Source organism: Ambystoma mexicanum, chromosome 6q, assembly GCF_040938575.1.
Source record: "Ambystoma mexicanum isolate Mex_15411 chromosome 6q, UKY_AmexF1_1, whole genome shotgun sequence".
Lineage (NCBI taxonomy): Eukaryota > Metazoa > Chordata > Amphibia > Caudata > Ambystomatidae > Ambystoma > Ambystoma mexicanum.
Window position 1 is genome coordinate 1,635,534,081 of NC_090937.1, and position 22,961 is coordinate 1,635,557,041.

General features: G+C 47.4%; 1 protein-coding gene across 1 annotated transcript in view; it reads left to right on the plus strand.

Moving 5' to 3' along the window:
- The first annotated feature begins 968 nt into the window (after positions 1-968).
- The window catches only part of LOC138516927 (HEPACAM family member 2-like), a 244,995-nt gene continuing 223,002 nt past the window's right edge, over positions 969-22,961 (plus strand). The window contains exon 1 of the mRNA XM_069632391.1: positions 969-1,421. Within this exon, the coding sequence (XP_069488492.1) occupies positions 1,346-1,421 (76 nt within the window). The 5' untranslated portion in view covers positions 969-1,345. The remainder of the gene's footprint in view (positions 1,422-22,961) is intronic.

A 22,961-nucleotide genomic window follows, 5' to 3' on the forward strand; every position in this document is an offset into this window, starting at 1 on the left:
GACCCCCCCTAAAGTCTCAGTGAACCAACAAGCAGGCACGTTCAGATGCAAAGAGAGCCCTCCCTTTCCTGTTCCCTGGCTCACCTGAGGTCTGCTTCTGGCAAACACTCACATAGCTTTCACCTCCTGTGACCCCCCCCTATAGATTTTGATCCCCAGAAGTGTGTAGCCTGCTGCCACACCTCCCAAAAAAATATAGATTTCAGGCACACAAGTTGTTGGTGGGGCTGGGTCATACACTGGGGGGGCAGGTTTACACGTGTTTACAATGGGTTAATTGCAAGCCCAGATCATTGCGTTTGCTCCTTTTATCTGTATTAACTGTTGAGGTTTCAATGTGTGAAGAAAGTCACTAATAGTGAAAAGCCATTCTGAGGTGAATGCCTCTTTTCCCGGTAATGAGGTGAGAGTGATTTATCATCTCATGAAGTTTGGGGGCAAGACTGAAGTGCTGTGTTATGGTTTAGGATATTGATTGTTATTCATTGCAATTGGTGCTTGTATGTGTTCTTGTATAGTGAGAGAATACCTGCAGTGCGCTGTGATGCACTGTACTCAAAGCGCTGTGTTATCCAATGTACGATTTTAATTAATAAATACATTAAAAGGTAACTCAAAAGTGCAAGGCCGTGCACACTTCCACGGAGTGAGGTAAACAGGATGAAGTGCGTGTCTGTTAAACTATTCAGAAACCAAACTCACCTAAAGATCTCTCACCTCTATTGGGGCAACTACGTGCATGTACACTATTACAGAGAGTGGACTGTGCATGTTTCCAATTCCTGTGCCATTGACCTCGAGGTGGTGGGTACACAGTGCATGAGGTGGGTGGAGCTGTGGAAATGAGGCACGTGCTTGTCTGGGCAACGCCCGCAAGTCCCCTGTGAAAAGTTGGCATCTATCCATGTAAGAGTGGGGTAGGATTGGGAATAACATGGTGGGCGAAACATGCCACAGCACAGCTCACAAAGTGATCAAGTAGGTCTACTTATTAAACAAATGTGGCAGACACTGGGCTGTCACGACAGGCCTTCTGGCCCTGCCCCACAGGCCAGGCCGGGCCTGTAAGAGAAATGCAAGCGTCTAGAAACGTGCGGGAAACGCGGCCTTCGGGTGCCTGAGCACTTCCTCTCTCGGAGGGAGGCAGCCTCACCGTTCAGTCGCCCTCTGTGGGTGCGCAGGAAACCCCCAACCTTCCTGCATTGGAGCAGCCCGCCCTCCACCGCAGCCGAAATCCAGCAAAGGCAGACAGGACGTGTGTGGCGGCCCCCAGCAGAGAGAGGCAGCTGCGGGTGGAGCAGGGTGGCTGGTCTCCGCAGGGGGTCCATCCACGCGGGCAGGAGGCATGACCAGGCCGACGGGGCCCCTGGGGGCCAGGCTTCTCCTGCACGTGGCTGTCTGCTGGCTGCTCGTCTTCACGGGTGAGTAGACCGAGTTTGGCTGAAGGAGGCTGCACAGAGGTGGAAGTGGGGAAAATGGGGCTGCATCCATGAAGGAGGGCGTGGGATGGTGGGGGGTGGAGTGGGGGTGAGCGGGGGACAGGGCGGGGCTAAGTTTGCATTGTTGCCTGTCAGTCTCCACTTTATCTGGATTATTAAATTAATGGCACTATATTCGTCCCTGGCAGGAATGTAAAAACACTATTATTATAAGTAGAGATCCTTGGCACAGCGGTTCATGCACAAGTAGACAAGGCCCTACATGACACACATGTTTTAGAGCCCTTTTATTGGTGTTATCTGTGAATCATCATTTGCACTAAAACACACAATTAGACATCTAGTCTGAGCATAGCTTGGCAATATAAGGTGCACTGTGTGGGGCTCTATGCATTGGCAGCAGGTAGACACGCAAGCCCCCTGCTTGAGTAGCACAGGAGGGGGATCCATCTGTGGCAGGCGAGAGTTTCATGTTCATTTCTCTTCTCTGAATGAACACTTATGTTTGTAAGTAGCAGTAACTGAGCAACACATGCACTCAGTTCTTCTGGCAAGACCACACCTGGACCTTAAACTCACTGCACTTTGTGGTTGCCAGTAACCCAGGGCTCAAGTCCAGGGTACACGCGGGTGGACAGAGTACACCCACTGTTTCCAGAGGGTGGACTCACCCCCCCAGCTATAATGAGAAACATTGAATGTCTTTTTTGAATTTATGAATTAAATCCGACCTCTGAACGAACCGCAGTGGCTAGGTTTGCAGGCATGGGACAGGCGTTTGCCAGGCACTGTCATAATGGCACTACCTGCTCATAAAATGGTGTGGTTATCTAGGCATGTGCCCGTCTATTACCTATACACAAGCCAAAACTATTGTCTTTGTCAATGTTTGTTTAGGCAGGACCTCAGTGCAAGGAACATATTTAAACATATATAAATCAAGTGGTTTTTAAATCTGCAGCTGTAATTAAGCCATTAACTCTCCCAGCAGACGACTTATGAATAACACTGATAGTCCAAAGTTTGATGTCACTGCTTGAAAGAGATGTGCTTTGGGCAGGGACGGAGGACGCGGTAGTGGGTAGGAATGGCCTTGGGGATCAGAATTGTCTTGGGCAGTTAATGGGTTGTAAATAACTAAACCACGCCATCAATTTCTGCCTCTCTCCTCCCATGTACTCTCCTCTTAGCTTTACTCGCAATACTCTCGGTTTATAAGCACCACTCAATGGCCAAAGTTCAAAATGTACTGTAAAACTATGGTGCAAGCAACGCTCTGTGCTAGTTATCCCTCTGGTCATTGTGCCCTCTCTTCATTGGCTGTTCTGGATAACCACTCTCCTCTGGTCCTTGGCTCCCTTGGGAGCTGCTCCTCTGGTACACCCCGTGTCTGGTGCTTGACTCCCTGGTGAGTTGATGTAAAAAACAAAATGAAGCAAGAGGCTTCTATGTTCTGTGTGCTGTTTCTGTTTGAAGTACACTTTGAAAGCCTCAAATTACCACTCTTGCGCAGTGGGTCAATGAAATCAATGTTGCCATTGATTTGAGAAAGACATGGTAACAATAGCCACTTCACATCACTCAACCATGCACCCTAACTGAAAATACATAGCGGCACACAACCAGTGCACCGACAAAACATAGGTTACAAAATGGAACATACAGCCTCTGGATGTACATATATGCACTATATCTCCCTAACCGCCATACTACCCCACCACATACATACAGACACAACTTCCCACACTCCTTAAGCACTACTCTGACAGACCCACAGACACCCACACAAAGAAGCACCCTAGTAACCTCGAGTGCACATTAACTATTGCACAAGACAGCTCCCAAAATATCTAAAACTTACACCGCAAAGAGCTGCATCTTCAGATCTGCAAACATCGACTATGTAACCAAGCAATCTTGCCCAGGTCCCCCACTACTGCGTTAGTTTCCCACCCCAACGCTTGCAGATCTTTAAGCACCCAGAAAGTGAGAAAGTGCAGCAGATGTGCAATAAAAGATACAATAATAGGATAACAAGACATAGCAAAGAGTTCACTTGGTCTCCTGTGGGGTAGTACTCTGCATGGATCAAGCAATGTCTGTGTGTGGCAGCAACAAGGGAGAAAATTAATGTTGGCCCTGCCACAGTTAGTGTACCAATGACTGTCTGCAAAGACTAAGGGGTCCATTCATGGAATTATTTGCGTGGAAAAACAGGGATCTGCATGCCATTCTACGTTCAATTCCCTGTTCATCAATTCATGGAATTGACCGCGCAGGACTTTTTCCGGGACTTGTGTGGAGTTTGCGCAGGCTCGGCACGTCTCTGTGAACAGTCAAGTGCCTTGCACGAGACACCACGCAGAGCATGGGTGAGGCCGACGCAGAGGGTAGAACTTGGAAAATGGGCAAGAATAAGGGAAAAAGTGGGCATTACGAGACGGGCCGCAGGCCGTTCATAACACGCACACAAATACGCATGACAAAACGTATTTATGGATGTGACTGTGCAACCTCTCGCCTGCAAAATGCCAATGCAAATGCATCCATCTCTCCGCCACCCGAAGGCAAACGTGAGTACTTTTGCGCATAGGAATCGCAGCGCGGAGGTGGGTTTGCATGTCGGATTTACGGATGTGTGTATGCAACCATGTATCCGATTGGACTTAGGGGTGTGTGCACGGAGTGTAGTGTGGAGCAGGAACAGTTTATGGCGGTTCACACCCAGATTTTCAGAGTTTTACCCGAGTTGTGATAAATAATAATAATATTAATAATTTAGCATTTATATAGCGATATGAACCCTCAGGCATCTGAGTGCTGCTTACTATTACCCACGGTGTGTGGTGCTCATTTATCGATCTTGGAAGGATGAAAGGCTGAGATTGTCCCTGCCGGGATTTGAACTTGTGTTGGCAGGCTTAGCACAGATGTCAAAGCGAGCACTCTACTCGCTGTGCTATCTGTCCAGCTACCTGACCAACCCTCATATGCATGTTGTTGGGGTGCTTGTAACAGTTACGGGGGACCCCGCACACAGTCCCCAAGATGCAGGCCTGCTTGTGGGGGACAACGTGCACTGTTTGAAGGGTGCATCTATTTGAACCCGGGGGTGCACGCAAAGGTGGCTGTTCTGACTTTTTTTGCTTTGCGTTTGAGCATGTCGGGGGTGTTCCAGGTACAACTTGCGTATACACAGTTACTTCACGCAGTGATGTCCATGAATACGCAGTGCACACATTTTTTATTATGTGTGCAGGCTTGCGCAGTGTCATTCTCGGCGCACGCCCTTTGCGGGGAGAATGTGCACGTTTCTTTGAATCGGGCCCTATGTATCTGCCTGTCAAATCAAGTGATATAGGAATGAGAGAGGGCCGGTGCACCAATAGTAAAATTCTGGGAGACGGCTTTGGGGTCCACTGACACAGAAGCATGTGTGCACTATTTTCTTCCTACTCATTAAATCTGTCCCATTGCAATGGTGTCATTTCTTGAAATAGTGTAATTAAGTTCGCATTATTTGAAAGAAGCAATCCAATGTTTGCAGTTAAGTCAGAGTATGAATGCATTATTTAGCAGGATCACACACTTTGGCTAAACAGTAAAGCAGGTGTTTTATCCCACTCTTCAAATTCGACCACACATCTTTCAGGCTTTACTTGGTACACATATTTAAGTTTTGGATTTCAAGGCCTACAACAATACTGTCTTACAAAATACACTAGTTGCATAGCTAATCCACATGACAACATGCACATCCTTATAGCAACATGTTATGCCAAAAGAATATCATTGTGGCTTTAATGTTGACACAAATCCCAGAATGCAAAATAATGCTAACACACGACATATCTATTTCACCCCAATGTGCTCTCGGTGAATTAAGGCGTGCAATAAAAGAGATTGTGTAATAAACTCAGATAAGATGTGGCGGTTCTTTGTTACAAACCTCCAGCTCCTTGTTATTCATGATGTTGAGAGCATTTGATTAGTGACATCAAAGCAACTTTCTTTTTTTGCATGACAGACTAGTAGACATCATGGATATGAACAGATCTTTAAAAGGATGCTTTGGGTTGCTCAATTGAATGATCATAGATTTGCAAGGTAACTGCTGCTTTGCAAGGTCTTTCAGTTGGAAATGTTCCATCATGCTTATGAAAAGCTCAGCCACTGAGAAAAGAAATGTGTTTGCAGGTTGTTAAGGTGCTCAGGCTGCAGCGCCAGGGGCGGACGCTCTGTGTGTGTGTCTTTGCCTGGCCCTGAATTGAGGATATTGTCAGTGCTTTAACGTCTGGACGAACTGATTCCATATTTGGTGCGGGAGAAAGAAAAAGAGTCCAGGATGCTTATCTTGAGTCTTTGAACTAAAGGTACGCTCTGAAAAAAGCAAACTAGTGATAGGGCGTGCCAAGGATTTACATTACACTTCCATCTGTGAGCCTGCACCCCCCCCCCACTGGTGGAAATGGAAAAAAATGTAAAGATGGATCCCACAATGGACGTGATGGGGGTGGAGTTTGGAGGATGTGGCAGAGTTCTGAAGGGGCGGAGTTCTGAGGTGGTGGAGTTCGGAGATGGCCAAGCTGGCAGTTGGACTCTGCTCAAAGGAAATGTTCAAAATAATATTTAAAAAATGCTGCAATTTCTTTGATGCTGCTTGTTTGCAAACTCCACGCTCTACATCATTTGCACTTTAAATTTCTTCCTTGGCAGTGGTGCACCCAAAGTACTGTTGGTAATGCAGTGCTTTTTAGTACATTAAGGGATCCATAGACACACTGTACAGTAGAAGGCTACTAGGGTAGCTCAGCAGGCTGAGATACCATTGCTGAGTGGTTGTAAATTCAAAACTGATTGTTAATCGTATGACTTTTTGCAACTCCTCATTAACAAAAATCAAGCGCTCAGCCAGGGCATGGGTTGGGCTAGTTGCTGGCTTATATTCAAGGCAGAGCAGGGAGTATTTCTATATAACCTCTGCTAAAACACAAAGGATGGGGCACACAAATAACAGAGTATTTGTGTGGTGGTCTGATAAAAAAAACACTTTTCAAAGAAAATTAGTGAAGTGAATGCAAGCAGCATTTTTGAGTTTGGAAATAAAAAACATTTCTATGAAAGTGTAAAATACACATTTGGAAAACAATAGTGCACCCAGCTGAAAGCCTACTTTCAACAGTGAGGCCCCCACCCCAGTGATATTCATCGCCCACTGATTCCTGTGGTGTCCCTTGGGGCTTACTGCACAAAACACTCGCTTGTAGTGGAGAAGGTAGCTTTAATGTGACCTGCCAAAGCTCACAGATCAACGCTAACCTGGCCCCTGGCCTTACAGACTAACAAATCTGTTTTTAACAACTTGCCAAACAAATTAATAATTAAACATTTCAATTCCCCCAACAATTAAATAAATAAGTCGCTTTAAATTCCTCCCTACCTATCCCTTGCTCCCTACTGTCTCCTTACCATCTTCTCCAGCCTTCCTTCCCGTTTTCTCCCATCTTCTCCCTGAGGCCATGCCCCTCCATCTTCAATACCTGTTCCCCCTCTTTGCAACCCCGGGATAGCCCATTCGTGCAAACAGCACCACCCCCATCATTTCCTGCGCTATTCCCCCCGGCACCAGAAAAACCCTCCCCTGAGGTGTTCTTTCTGCCCCACCTACCCTAAACTTACCTCTACTTCAAATTTGAATGATGTCCTGGACCACCCACGTCGCCCCCTAATTCACTAACTATTCCCATAAACCGATAGATGCACTCCCTCCTCCTAAAACAAAAATCCTCACACAACTGTGTCACTGAGCACCAGCACTTGTGCCCCCACCGCCCACCGCCCTAACAACATCCCCAACTACCCGTTAAACTTCTTCCTAGACCTACCCAATGCCCCTTCAAATACCATCCTCTTGCAACCCTCCTCGGCGACAAATTTGCCCAGCCACCTTATCTTGAGCACCACTCCGGAAAACCAGCTAGTTCCCCTGTTATTTCTTGTAGCAAAGCTACTCCTCATTAATTTACTAAGCCATAACCCCTGCGTGCACTATAAATCCCTCTGAAACCCCATGACACTCCCTTCCTCCCGCCAACATGGGCAGCAAATAGACCCCTCTAAGATCCTATCTAAATAAAGCACAGTTATGACTGTGTCGTCAGTTGTGTCCAAACAATCCGGCCTCTCTCCCCACATGCCCTGCCCAATAACCATTCCCTGGCTGCAATTCCACGTCTATGGCAACTCACCTCTCCTTCATGCCCGTCTGCAAAAGAAAATAGTTATGAGTCTCTCTTTGCTATTGCCAAACCACCCCCCCCCTGCCCTTGTTCCCACTCTGCCCCAATTCCTGGAAATCTCTACTTGTATCCCCTGAACTTCCCTTATCCCAGTGCCCCCTTCTTCCCCCATCTCTGCTAGACCCCCTCCAACTACCTTCCCAATGCCGCCTGCCAACCTCCTTCAGGCATCATTCCCCACCTCTGCTCACTCCCCCACTTCCTCCAAACCCTCCTCCTGACCCCCTAATACATGTGTTGCCAGCACTGCCAACCCAAACTTATCTCTTAAAAACCACCCTTCTTTCTCCCCCATCTATCTCCCCCAAGACAACCCAGCCTCATCTGACCAACTCCTTACTCCAACAACGGAACCATGCAGGCCCATCTCCTCATTTCTCCTCTCCGCCATTGCACCAGGAGCCTAGCCTGCGCCCCCGTCCCTGCAGGCCCGTCTCCTCATTTCTCCTCTCCGCCATTGCACAAGGAGCCTAGCCTGCGCCCCCGTCCCTGCAGGCCCATCTCCTCATTTCTCCTCTCCGCCATTGCACCAGGAGCCTAGCCTGCGCCCCCGTCCCTGCAGGCCCATCTCCTCATTTCTCCTCTCCGCCATTGCACCAGGAGCCTAACCTGTGCCCCTGTCCCTGCAGGCCCATCTCCTAATTTCTCCTCTCCGCCATTGCACCAGGAGCCTAGCCTGCACCCCCGTCCCTGCAGGCCCGTCTCCTCATTTCTCCTCTATGCCATTGCACCAGGAACCTAGCCTGCACCCCCGTCCCTGCAGGCCCATCTCATTTCTCCTCTCCGCCATTGCACCAGGAGCCTAGCCTGCGCCCCCGTCCCTGCAGGCCCGTCTCCTCATTTCTCCTCTCCGCCATTGCACCAGGAGCCTAGCCTGCGCCCCCGTCCCTGCAGGCCCAACTCCTCATTTCTCCTCTCCGCCATTGCAACAGGAGCCTAGCCTGCGCCCCCGTCCCTGCAGGCCCATCTCCTCATTTCTCCTCTCCGCCATTGCACCAGGAGCCTTGCCTGCGCCCCCGTTCCTGCAGGCCCATCTCCTCATTTCTCCTCTCCGCCATTGCACCAGGAGCCTAGCCTGCGCCCCCGTCCCTGCAGGCCCATCTCCTCCATTCTCCTCTCCGCCATTGCACCAGGAGCCTAGCCTGCGCCCCCGTTCCTGCAGTCCAATCCACATAACTTGCTCCTCCAGCACTTTGCATCCATTACACCATTTTTCCCAACTGCACAAGGGGCCCTCGAGCACCCCTGTCTATGCAGTCACCTCTCATCATTTCCCCCCGCTGCACCAAGGGCCAAATTAGCCCCACCCGTCCATGCAGTCCTTTCCTCCCAACCTGCCCCCTCATGTACCTTCTCGGCAACCTTACTCCTCTTGAGTTCCTCTCTCCTCCTCGAGCACCAACTCACATATAATCCCTTTTCTTATTTTATTTATTTATTTTTTCTTTTCTTTTTTTCCTCTAAGCCTATACTGTAACTAAACCAAGCCGAACTTGCAACTCCCTTGACCGCACCTTGCCTACCTCACCTGCCAAGTTCCCCCAGTGTTGTGCATACTTAATTTCCGGCCCTAGCACGTGCCCTGTCTCCTGCCCCTCATGCGAACCGGGGCTACTACCGTACGCTTGAAATTGCAATATCTGTTTAACCTCTGTGAGTCTCTCCGTATTCACTCAGTGCCGCTATAACCCTCTCCAGTCCCCTAAAGCCTTCCCATCTCATTGTGCGGCAAGCGTGAGGGCCCCACCACCGTCTTCCACACCCTCCCTTTGACGGCCACCCCCCTTCTCAGTTTTTAAGTCACATCCCCCGTGCAGCCCTCCCCCGCCCTGCCTTAACGTCTGCCTCCTCACCCACCTCATACTCCCTTGAGACCGCCCCCGGACCTCTCCCCAACCTTTGCACCCCCCAACCTTCCCGATAAACTGAGGACCTTCTCCAGACCCAACTTTAACTGGCATACGGTCCTTCCCCTCCACCTCCTTGCCCTGCTCCTCACCCTTTCCCTCTGTCCCCTTCCCTGAAAATAAAGCGTGATCGGATGCCGACCCGCGCATCTGCTGCACTCATGTTTAAATTTTCACATTGTCCTCGTGCATCCTTCTTTATTGAACGCCCAACATGCTGCTGAGGGCGGACCTCTGTCTCTTCCCCCCCACCCCCTCATGGACGGGGTGACCAGAAAGGGCCGGTAAGGCACTGGTAAGCCGCTCGCAGTGTGTAACGTTGCAGCTGGCCTCGTCTGCACCATGCATTGCAACCAGAGATCCATGTCGATCTCCCCCCAGACATCTTGGCTGTCCTCTGCCAACCTTGCCCTGAACTCCTCGTCATAACGCACCCACGCGAAGCCTCCAAAACTCGTGAATGCCTTTCTTATCACATCCATATACTTCAACAGTGCCACACATCTCTATGGGAATTTCTTGCAATAGACGCTCGCATAGATGATAAAAGCCGACGTCCAATTCTCAATCATCACCGGCACCTTTGGACGCGAGGCCAACTCCCTCTCCTCTTCCTTAGAACCCTCCTTTGCTCTCACCTCCCTATGAAGTAACTTGAACACGTCCACAAATTCCCCTTCCCATATCTTATCCTTCGTTGATGCCATCAAATGCGCTCCCAGTGGTTTTGTAATGCCCATATATGGCAACTTCTTATCCTTTCCCGTACCTTCAGCAGCCTTCTCCTTTGGGACCTGTAACTCGGGTGCCGCAGGCTCAATTACCCTATCAGTTTGCACCTCCACTGAAGAAACCTTCCTTTCCATCTCCAAGGCCCCCGTGGCCTGCAAGCCAATCTCTCTCCTCGCCCCTTACACACCTACCCCTTCCCCTCTTGCCCCCGACCGCGTGTCCCCCCTATGCAATGCCGCTGACCTTTCCCGCTCACCTCTTTCTGCCCTGCCATCGCCCATCCGCAGCCTGGCCTCCACTCCAACGCTCCTCATCTCCTTCCTCACTGAGCTCCTGCTGCAGGGACAAAACATGGCAACAGTCTCACCCAACCCGTCTCCCCCAATCTCTTGCACCCCAGGCCCCCCGCTCCTGGCTTTCCCCTTCCCACCTTAAACCACTTCTCACCCTCTCCCTCCTCCTTAAAATACTGTACCCCTCATCCTCCCACTGCCCCACATGCTCTTCCACCCCTTCATCATCCACAATGCAATACCGTGGCTGTTGCGAGCAAATGCTCGGGCCGGGCAGCTCCTCTTCTGGTGAACTCGGTTTGTCCACCCTGCCGCTCCATTGCCATCTTCTCGGCAGGATTGTGGAAACCCGTGCCTGCTCCTCTCTTCTCGGGCGAGGGGTCCTCTCCTCCACCCTTTGGTTCTCCACACTAGGGGCTGTGCTGTGCCCTCTTGTCTGCTCCTGAAAGTCCTGCAGAGGAGCCACTCTAAAACTCTCTCTCCTCTGGAACTGCGGGGGCCGTACCATGCCCTCTGCCTGAAGTCATCCTAGCCGGGGAGGCCGTTCCACAGCTCTCCCTCTGCTCACTACTCTCTGGAACCTGCTCCATCCTCCCACCCCTCGCACTCTTCTGTAGATATTTACCTCCCTTCTCTCTGGTGCCCAGCACCCTTGGCCGCACCCCCCTCCTGCCTTGCCCCCTCTTGCAATCCCTCCCTGCATGGACTGCCTGACAGGGAAAGAAAGCTTCTTATCTGGAGCCCAGAAAATCCCCCGCCAAAAGTTAAGCCCAACTGTACTATCCCAACTAAATGTAATGCTCCTCTTTGCGTTAGCTAACTATGCTATCTACTATCAGGTATTCCCTATTAAACTGCCTATAGCGTTTATATTATTATCATTTTTTTTTTGTAAATACTCCTGCCTAGCAAAACTAAATACTGCGTGGCAATAATAGCCACCGACCAAGTGGAGAGCAGCAGCCGATTACACTGGTGCTCCCTACCCACCCGTGTGCTGTGCAGAAGCGAACGCAGCTTCCAGCCTTTAAAAACAATGTGCGCTGCCGTTTGAGGGCTCGGTACTGCACCCTAGCGGCTGCAGTGTATCCAAGCACACAACCAACTCACTCCTGCTCCCGCCCGGAGGAAGAAAGCCTCACAGGAGCTCCCGCCGTCCACGCCCTCGCCCCCACAACTCCCACTCCCCAAATGACCCTGATAGCGAGCACCTCCACCCTCCCCCTGGCCCGGCCCCACCACCCAACGGCCCACGCCAACCCTGACAATGAAAACCCACGCTACCCTGAGTAAACCTCAGGAAGAAACCGTTATCCTAAAGCGGCTCTCAGCGAATGCATGGCACTGGGAAGCGGGTGTACCTTATTTACAGTACACCCGGCTATAACTAAATATTTTTTTTTTAATTGCCCTAAACTACAGCTAACACTACCCGACCACCAGCCCAAACTCTGCCCCAACCCAGCCTCACTTCAACTGACTGCTACTCTATAGGCCCAACGCCAGGGAAGGCTCGGGAGCAGGCGACCAGGACAGGCGACCAGGACAGGCGACCTGGACAAACGCTCGTCCTAAACCGTCGCCTGCTCTCGAACCTTCCCTGCCCCCTTAAATACCCGGCGGCGCTCTGTGCGCAGACCAGCTCACTGGCCTGTGCAGCGCCCAAAACAACCCCGGGGGGAAAAGCATTGTGCGCCCCCACCCCCATATACCTTTCAGGCGGCAGAAGAAAGAAAACAGGCTTAGCGATTAAAGACTATAGATGTGCGAATGACGACTGGGCAATAAAGCACATATCACCGAGCCCCCAGCTTCCCTCTGTGACTCTAGCGGCTCGGTAAAGCCTGGTCAAGGTGAAGCAGGCCGGGTCCCGAGATCCGGCCAGACATCTGATGCCGGATCTCAGACCCGGCAACAGCCGGCACATTGACCAGCTCTGACCACCCCTCAAACCTTGCTAAATCATGGTCTCCGTTTGCGGATAACATCGGGGGTCTTACAACGTTATCAGTTGAAAGGAGAAGGGCCAGGAACTGGCCCCATGTTAGCAGTCAGCAGTCTTATGACATGGCAACATATGCCTTTCGTCCGGGACTTTTAATGTGCACTGTACATGCTGCATGGGTCATGCTTCTTTTGCTGCTGCCACTCTGGCCGTTTCATCCCTTGGGCCTCTGTGATACTGTTTTACTCTGGTTTCTCTGCATTAGCCCCTTGCTGAGAAAGAAGGAGTTATAACTTTTCAGTGGATGTTTAGTGTTTCAGCTCCCTGGTGGCTGACCTTCTCAAAGTAAAAATCTATTATGGCACAGTGCACACCAGTAGTTAAATTACTCTTAGTGTTTAAAGGAAGTTTTATGGGGTGCAGGGGAGAAAAACAACCTTGACACAGGGTTGTATAAATCTCTGAAAAAACAACAGGTGTCCATACACTTATGGAACACTCCTGTCCCCTGCACACCCTTAGAATTGAAAATACAATCAATATTTATAACATTTGGGTTGATTATACGTAACACAAAAATTTCGGAAACCAGTTTTTTGTAAAAAATTCTCTGTATATTTCAAATAAATTGTTGCTGTAGTCCACCAATTGTTCTTCACATATTATTTCAACAAAACATTATTTTCCGTATTCTCAGCATACTAGAAAAAATGCAGTTCCTGAAAAAAGATGTTTATGCAATTTCTTTCACTCTCTGCGGGGCCCTGAGTGAAGGTGGAGGTGGTCCTCGGTCTCCCCTCGGCCTCTCACTCATTTACTATAGAGCTATATTTTGAAATAGAAAACGCCTCCCAGACGATGCAGTAATCATGCCAAAATGTACTGCAGGTGATTGACGCCCCAGAAATGCAACAGCAGCGATTGTTAGATTCTCTGGACTAATGTAGAGAAAAGCTTCAGTGTTAAGAATATTTGCAAGCATCGTAGAAGTATGCATGTTTGGGCTCCAGTTGTCTCTTCAGAGTATTCAGGAACTGAGATTGAGAAACCTTTTGGCTACCAGATCGCTTCCGTCCATGCAACCCCTTCGTGGTAACATCCAGTAACGTATCCCAGGGAAACGGGATATCTGACAATGTTTGATGTGGAGTAAGAGAAGCATTTTTGTTTTTGCTCTTACTCCTGATAGAAGATATGTGAATGTTATTTTATACACATTCTGAATGTAAAGGTGATTGAGAAAAAGTTAAAGAAAGAAAGTTTGAAATTGGGTGAATAACTCCTGAAGAAGGGGGATCAAACCCCGAAACGCGTCGAGTTAAAGCCACGAACATTGTTTACCCACGAGGACCAATGAAAGAAATTGCATAAACATCTTTTTTCAGGAACTGCATTTTTTCTAGTATGCTGAGAATAGGGAAATTAATGTTTTGTTTAAATAATATGTGAAGAACAATTGGTGGACTACAGCAACAATTTATTTGAAATATACAGAGAAGTTTTTACAAAAAACTGGTTTCCTAAATTTTTGTGTTACGTATATTCAAGCCAAATGTTATAAATATTGATTGTATTTTCAATTCTAAGGGTGTGCAGGGGACGGGAGTGTTCCATAAGTGTATGGACACCTGTTGTTTTTTCATGACCTTCTCAAAGTACTCGGCGGCTATTAACCCCACTCGCTGTATTTCTTTGCCTGCACGGGTGTCTCTGACAGTTGTTCTCTGCACTAAGCAGGGGGGCCCGTAAACATCATGTTAATGCCCCACGAGCAGTAACACATCTTAAGCCATTCCTGTTCCGATTTTAATACATTTTACTACGCGGGTGAATTGCCCACTTCTCAAATTAGTGCTTAAAATTGGTGTCTCGTTGGTATCCAAACCAGTTCACTGAGTGCGTTTTATCACAATTAATGAACAGCCTTTTCGCTTCATGATCTGCATCATTTTAAGGGGTGGTGCTGAGTAAGGGAATACTTTCTGTACATTTTTAGAGTAGTGGGAGGAAGGGTGTGGGTGCATAGGAGAGAATATGGGGGTTTCATCTGCATACAAAATGCCCCCCAAAGATGCAGTCAAATGGCCTAGATCAATTTAACAAGCCTTTAAGCATCCACAGGTTGGCTTAAAGGGAGATAAAGGTAAAGGGAGATGGACTGCCCAGGCTCACACAGTTTGGGTACGTGATAACGGATTATTAGGACTCCAGCCCCCCATCAGAGCATAACAGAGCAACACACCGGAGACCACGCCCACGCCCCCTTCTTCAATCTTCCACTTTTAGTAGAGTTGGGGTTAGCTTTTGAATCTGTTCCCCTACACATCTTCGGAACACCCCTGTCGCGGTACGAGTTCTAGCTTCCCTCTTACACGCTGTGTGATTTTGGGATGTCATTCTAGCCATTTCAAAATACTTATCGAGTACGTTTTTCCGAGGATATGATGTTTCACGGAAAATGTAAAAGAAAATGATGAACATTGCGAAAAATGCAGTATCTAAGAGTACTTTGGCTATGTTCTCCCGTGGGTATTAAGAGCTGGTCGCTATATTTCAGTCCGTTCACAGAACTCATGGCAGAGCCAGCACTGTGTGACATTCTGTGCTGCTCCTGTGCTGTTCCCCAAGACGCCCCCTCTGCCTTGATGAATGCACTGGCAGCATCCAGACGGCTCCCGCTTCCAAGCAATTCAAGAGCAGGTAGAGAGAAGATTGTGGGCAGAGATTGGCACCTCTGGGGCATTCTGCGCCCATGGTGTCTGAAGAGAGCGCTTAACTTGCTGAGTTTCCTTACCAGTAGAGAGTTGCTGTACATTCACAGCACCAAGCGTACAAGCCCCTTTCCAGCCTGGCATCCTTGCTATTATCTTATCTTAATGTGTGTGTGTGTGCGTGCGTGCGTGCGTGCGTGCGTGCGTGCGTGTGTGTGATTATTTCTTCTTGGTTTCCCTCGGATATAGAAAGAAAGCACATGTGATTGTTACAGTTTATTTAAGGCAGCTTAAGAGCACATTGGCAACTGATGCAACTGGGTGGGACTACAAGTCATTACAGCAGAAAGCAACAGGCCCTGATTACTTGTAGAACTTAGATAGTTTATGATTTTATTATTTTTTTAAGTGTTTTGCCCTGAAGAAGACATGGCAATCAGTGAAGAAATGACATGCCAGAACTAGTGCTTGTACACATCACATGGCATGGGAGTCTGTTGGCTCATGCTATTATGGTGTTTTCCTGACATGATATAACATGTTAATGTTGTGTTCATTGTATTAAGCTTTTATTTGACATGCTATTATTTTGCATGTTAAGTGTTGTCTATGTGACATGTTGTAACATGTTACATTGTTCATGTATGTGTCTTTTTATTTGACATGTTATGTTCATATGCTTGTTCATCTATGTAGGCATTTTATCTGCCGTATTACAACATGTTAGTTTGTATGTTCTTGTAAGTAGGCTTTTATATGACATGCTATGACATGTTCATTTGCTTTATGCTGTTGGTGGTTTTTATGACACATTGTAACATGTTAATTTGCTTTGACATGGTATTATGCTTTTTATTTTACATGTTATTTTACATTTTATATTTTTTGTATTGGCGTGTTATAACAAGTTAATGTGCTTGCTTGTGTAAGGAGGTGTTTCATATGGCATGTTATTACATGTTCATTTGCATATTAGGCATCGTATTTGCGTGTTCATGTTGGTAGGCCTTTTATTTCACTTGTTACAACATGTTCACTTGTTTGTTGGGTTAGTAGACAGTCTTTGTACTTGATATGGCATAACATGTTCATTTGTTTGTTGGGTAAGTAGACAGTCTTTGTACTTGATATGGCATAACATGTTCACTTGTTTGTTGGGTTAGTAGACAGTCTTTGTACTTGATATGGCATAACATGTTCACTTGTTTGTTGGGTTAGTAGACAGTCTTTGTACTTGATATGGCATAACATGTTCACTTGTTTGTTGGGTAAGTAGACAGTCTTTGTACTTGATATGGCATAACATGTTCACTTGTTTGTTCGGTTAGTAGACAGTCTTTGTACTTGATAAGGCATAACATGTTCACTTGTCTGTTGGGTTAGTAGACAGTCTTTGTACTTGATATGGCATAACATGTTCACTTGTCTGTTAGGTAAGTAGACAGTCTTTGTACTTGATATGGCATAACATGTTCACTTGTCTGTTGGGTTAGTAGACAGTCTTTGTACTTGATATGGCATAACATGTTCACTTGTTTGTTGGGTTAGTAGACAGTCTTTGTACTTGATATGGCATAACATGTTCACTTGTTTGTTGGGTTAGTAGACAGTCTTTGTACTTGATATGGCATAACATGTTCATTTGTTTGTTGGGTAAGTAGACAGTCTTTGTACTTGATATGGCATAACATGTTCATTTGTTTGTTGGATTAGTAGACAGTCTTTGTACTTGATATGGCATAACATGTTCACTTGTTTGTTGGGTAAGTAGACAGTCTTTGTACTTGATATGGCATAACATGTTCACTTGTTTGTTGGGTTAGTAGACAGTCTTTGTACTTGATATGGCATAACATGTTCACTTGTTTGTTGGGTTAGTAGACAGTCTTTGTACTTGATATGGCATAACATGTTCATTTACGTCATCATGTTAGTAGGATTAGTTCACTTGTTATACCCTGTTAATTTGCTTCTTTGTGTTAGTGGGCTTTTTATTTAATACGTCCAAACATGTCCATTTGCATGTTTGCATTAGTAGGCTATTTGACATGTTCGAACATGTTCATTTGCTTATTAGTTTTAGTAGGACTTTGGATATTTGTTTGTGTTAGTGACATGCTATATTATGTGTATTAGGCTCTTTATTAAGAGCTCAGGACAGGCTGCAGCTCCTGTCTCTGGTGAGACAAATACTGACAACCGATTCTAGAGCCTCCAAGTTCCTGTGACATCCAATTGCAGTGTTCTATTTGGAATGGTCTTATATCACTCACTGGCACGTAAGTCATCATGAACTATGTACAAGATGAACTATTTACAATATAACCAAGATTAGGGTTACACCCCAAGGAAAGGTCGCAGCACTGGAAGAGCAGGGAAGTCATGTGGGGTCACTAGGGTTACATCTTTGACCCCTGCTGCCTCCCTTGCTATCCATGGCCAAAAAAAAGTTTTATATTTTTTTACATTTTATTATATTGTTTTTAGACTGCCTGCTGGGTGGATCTCCGACCCATCTGCCCGTTTTTTTTCTTTTTACTTTTTAGTGAGGAGAGGATTAGCGTGGCCCTGGGCAGTCAATGGGTGCATAAATAATGAAATAAAACCCAGAAGCTGTGAGTCCCTCCTCACGTGCAATCTCCCTCCAAGACAACATGCTTCAGCTTGTAAGTGGCACTTAAGCAGCGCCTTATAGCTAACACTGACCATGTGCTGTTTGCTCTGCATGGGAGCGCACTCCTAGTCCATAGGGCGAGCCAGCCTCCTTCTGTAATATCGATTCTGTTCTCTTACCTTTGTGGGCGGCCCTTCATGAAAGGGCGCTCCCTCATTTGCATTTGACTGCACCCCATGGAAACGGTGGAATCTCACTGACCATTGCATGTCTTTTGTACCATTAAAGTATGTGCCTAAGCAGTGTAGCCCAGAGGGGGCGCTATGCTTATCCATCACCCATGAATTGGCAGACATGCGGGGCCCACTCTCTAGGAACTATTTGGGGAAGCGGGGCCATCTGTGCGGATCACCCATGAGAGAGAGGATGCACACACTGCACTCACTCCTTTCCCCCATCCACAGGGTACTAGTGCCTCTGTGCTGAAGAGTGAAAGCTCAGAGACTCCATATTGAACCCTTCTGCGCTGAGAGCGCCATTTCTTTCACTAATGAGGCGCAAGTCCAGGAGCCACACATGGTAAAGGGCCTGTGCGCCTCGCCAGGAGCAGATGGAGTTTAGTTAATCCAGTGCAAATGTAATTGCTTGGTGTTCTAGTTTGGATCATAAATGGCAGGCATGACTCCTGAACCATTCCCTAAATAGCATCTCTCACCTGTGTTTGTGAAGAATGAGGAGGTCATAAGATCAAGATGAAAGGGAAAGGCTGCTTGCGACTTATGCAAATCGTTAGTAGTGATTCCTTAGGTTTGCACAGAGATTCTTTTAATTGGAGACTCCCACGAATTGCGGGAGACTTTGTTGGCTGGTCTGCTGTCAGCAGGTGGCAAAGCCTGGCGACACCGGGCGGACCTGGAATGAACGTCTGTATTCTATTTGTGCAGAAGCGGAGTAAACACGCTGTAAATAGCTCTGTTCCAGCAGCAACAGTTTGTCACTGGCCAGTTGACAGCACTTAATTGCTTTATGGATGTTGGTGCTATACACGCTGATATTTACGCTACATATGGGATCCATTCTTGTATGAAATGAATATCATATTAAAGTAATATCGTAACCATATTTATCTTAGTGTACTGGAACAATGCTATGTGATGCCACTTCCTTTTTTGTACAGGGGTGAGAGGCTGTGTGCCATCACTCGGGGAAGGGGGTTTGGGGAGGGTCAAATAACATCACTTCCTGTGATGTCATCAGAAGTCAAGGGTCGTGTGATGTCACTTCTGCTACCCCGGGAAATTTGGTAAAATGACATCCCTGTGGGAGAATGGATGTGACATGAAGGTCGGGGCTAAACTAAATGATAGGACGCAGCCATGGGAGAGTGGGAGCGACATGAATACTGCCCTTGGAGAGTGGATGTGGCATGAGGAGCAGGGTTACACCTAAATGATAGGATGCAACCCTGGGAGAGTGGATGTTTCATGAAGATCAGGATTACCCCTGAAGGTGACAGTACAGCCCTTGGAGAGTGGATGTGGCATGAGGAGCAGGGTTACACCTAAATGATAGGATGCAGCCCTTGGAGAGTGGATGTGGCATGAGGAGCAGGGTTACACCTAAATGATAGGATGCAACCCTGGGAGAGTGGATGTTTCATGAAGATCAGGATTACCCCTGAAGGTGACAGTACAGCCCTTGGAGAGTGGATGTGGCATGAGGAGCAGGGTTACACCTAAATGATAGGATGCAACCCTGGGAGAGTGGATGTTTCATGAAGATCAGGATTACCCCTGAAGGTGACAGTACAGCCCTTGGAGAGTGGATGTGGCATGAGGAGCAGGGTTACACCTAAATGATAGGATGCAGCCCTTGGAGAGTGGATGTGGCATGAGGAGCAGGGTTACACCTAAAGGATAGGACACATCCCTGGGAGAGTGGATGTGCCATGAAGACAAGGATTACACCTGAAGGTTAGAACACAACCCTGGCAGAATTGGAGTGACATGAAGATTAGGGTTACACATGAAGCTGACAGCACAGCCCTTGGAGAGCGGATGTGACATGAGTAGCAGGGTTACACCTAAAGGATAGGACACAGCCCTGGGAGTGGATGTGACAAGAAGATCAGGGTTACACCTGAAGGTTAGAACACACCCATGAAAAAGTAGATTGGACATGAAGAACAGGGTTACATATACAAGTTAGAACACAACCCTGGGAGAATAGAAGCAACATGAAGATCGGGGTTGCACCTGAAGGTGACAGCACAGCCCTTCTAGAGTGGATGTGACATGAGGACCAGGGTTACACCTACAGCATAGACCCTGACCTGGGAGAGCCGATGTGACATGAAAATCAGGGTTACACCTAAAGGTTAGGAGACATCCCTGGGAGTGGATGTGACATAAAGACCAGGGTTACACCTGTAGGTTAGAAAAGAAACCCTTAGACAGTAGATGTGACATGAAGAGCAGGGTTACACATAGAGGTTAGACAACAGCCCTGGGAGAGTGAATGTGACATGAAGAGCATGGTTACATTTGAAGGTTAGAAAACAACCCTGGGAGAGTGGATGTGACATGAAGAGCAGGGATACACATAAAGGTTAGAAAACAACCCTGGGAGAGTAGATGTGCCATGGAGAACAGGCTTACACCTGAAGGTGACAGCACAGCCAGGGCGGATGTGACATGAGGAACAGGGTTACACCTAAAGCAAAGGACACATCCCTGGGAGAGTGGATGTGACATGAGGAGCAGGGTTACACATAAAGGTTAGAAAACAATTCTGGGAGAGAGGAAGTGACTTGAAGATCAAGATTACACCTTAAGGATAGGACAAAGCCCTGCAGGAGTGGAAGTGACATGAAGAACAGGATTACACCTGAAGGTTAGGAAACAACCCTGGGAGAGTCAATGTGACATGAAGAGCAGGGTTTCACATAAAGGTTATAAATAGCCCTGGGAGAGTAGATGTTACATGAAGACCATGGTTACACATAAAAGTTAGAAAACAACCCTGGGAGAGTAGATGTGACACAAAGAGCAGGGTTACACATAAAGGTTAGAAAACAGCCCTGGGAGAGTGGATGTTACATGAAGATCAGGATTACACCTTAAGGATGGGATGCATCCCTGGGAGAGTACATGTGACATGAAGATCAGGGTTACATCTGAAGGTTAGAACACAGCCCAGTGAGAGTGGATGTGACATGAGGAGCATAATTACACATAAAGGTTAGAAAACAACCCAGGTAGAGTGGAAGCGACTTGAAGATCATGATTACACCTTAAGGATAGGACACAGCCCTGCGAGAGTGGATGCGACAGGAAGATCAGGGTTACACATAAAGGTTAGAAAACAGCCCAGTGAGAGTGGATGTGACATGAGAAGCATGGTTATACCTAAAGGATAGGAAGAAGCCCTGGGAGAGTGGACGTGACATGAAGATCAGGGTTACACCTAAAGGATGGGATGCATCCCTGGGAGAGTGATTGTTACATGAAGATCAGGATTACACCTAAAGGATAGGAAGCAGCCCTGGAAGTGTGGACGTGACATGAAGATCAGGGTTAAACCTAAAGGATAGGACCCAGCTCTGGGAGAGTGGATGTGACATGAAGATCAGGGTTATGCCTAAAGAATAGGATGCTGTGCTGGGAGAGTGGGTGTGACATGAAGATCAGAGTTACACCTAAAGAATAGGATACAGCCTTGGGAGAGAGGATGTGACATGAAGATCAGGGTTACACCTGCAGGTAAGAACACAGCCCTTTGAGAGTGGATGTGACATGAGGAGCAGGGTTACACATAAAGGTTACAAAACAACCCTGGGAGAGAGGAAGCGGCATGAAGATCAGGGTTATACCTGAAGGTGACAGCACAGCCCTTGGAGAGCGGATGTGACATGAGGAGCAGGGTTACACCTAAAGGATAGGATGCTGTCCTGGGAGAGTGGATGTAACATGAAGATCAGGATTACACCTAAAGGATAGGATGCAGCCCTGGGAGAGTGAATGTCACATGAAAATCAGGATTACACCTAAAGGATAGGATGCAGCCTTGGGAGAGTGAATGTCACATGAAGATCAAGATTACACCTAAAGGATAGGATGCAGCCTGGGAAAGTGGATTTGACATGAAGGGCAGGGTTAAACCTAGAGTATAGGATGCAGCCCTGGGAGTGTGGATGTGACATAAAGATCAGGGTTACACCTAGAGGTTAAAACGAAACCCTGGGAAAGTGGATGTGACATGAGGAGCAGGGTTACACATAAAGGTTAGAAAACAACCCTGGGAGAGAGGAAGCAACTTGAAGATCAGGATTGCACATTAAGGATAGGACACAGTCCTGCAAGAGTGGATGTGATGATATGAAGATCAGGATTACACCTTAAGGATAGGATGCAACCCTGCGAGAGTGGATGTGACATGAAGATAATGGTTACACCAGAAGGTTAGAACACATCCCTGTGAGAGTGTATGTGAATTGAGGAGCAGGGTTACACCTAAAGGATTGAACACAGCCCTGGGAAAGTGGATGTAGCATGAAGATTAGGGTTGTAACTATGGGATAAAGCACAGCCATGGAAGAATGGATACAAAATAAAGATCAGGGTTACAGCTGAAGGATAGGTTACAGCCATTTATGAAACTACAGAAGGCTGTACTATTAATCAATATGTTCAACCTCCATCATCTATCTAGCAATGCTCCTGCATTAGCTCAGCAGGAGTTCTCTCCACCCACAGTGCAGATTTCAGTCCAATTGTGAGCTAAGCCAATATATAATTAGACATTTAAATGTGTCTTAGGTTAGTTAGATACAGGATATATGTCCAAAAACTGTGAACAGAAGACTGTCCTTGCAGATTCCAGGCTGAGAGGGTCTGATGTACCCAGCATTCCCCTAGTTCTCTATCAGAGGCATCCCCCATACACCATATCCCCTACCCCTCCTGCCCATCCCCCTTCATCCTTCTCCTCCCTGCCCCCTACAGTTACCTGCTGCAGGCTCA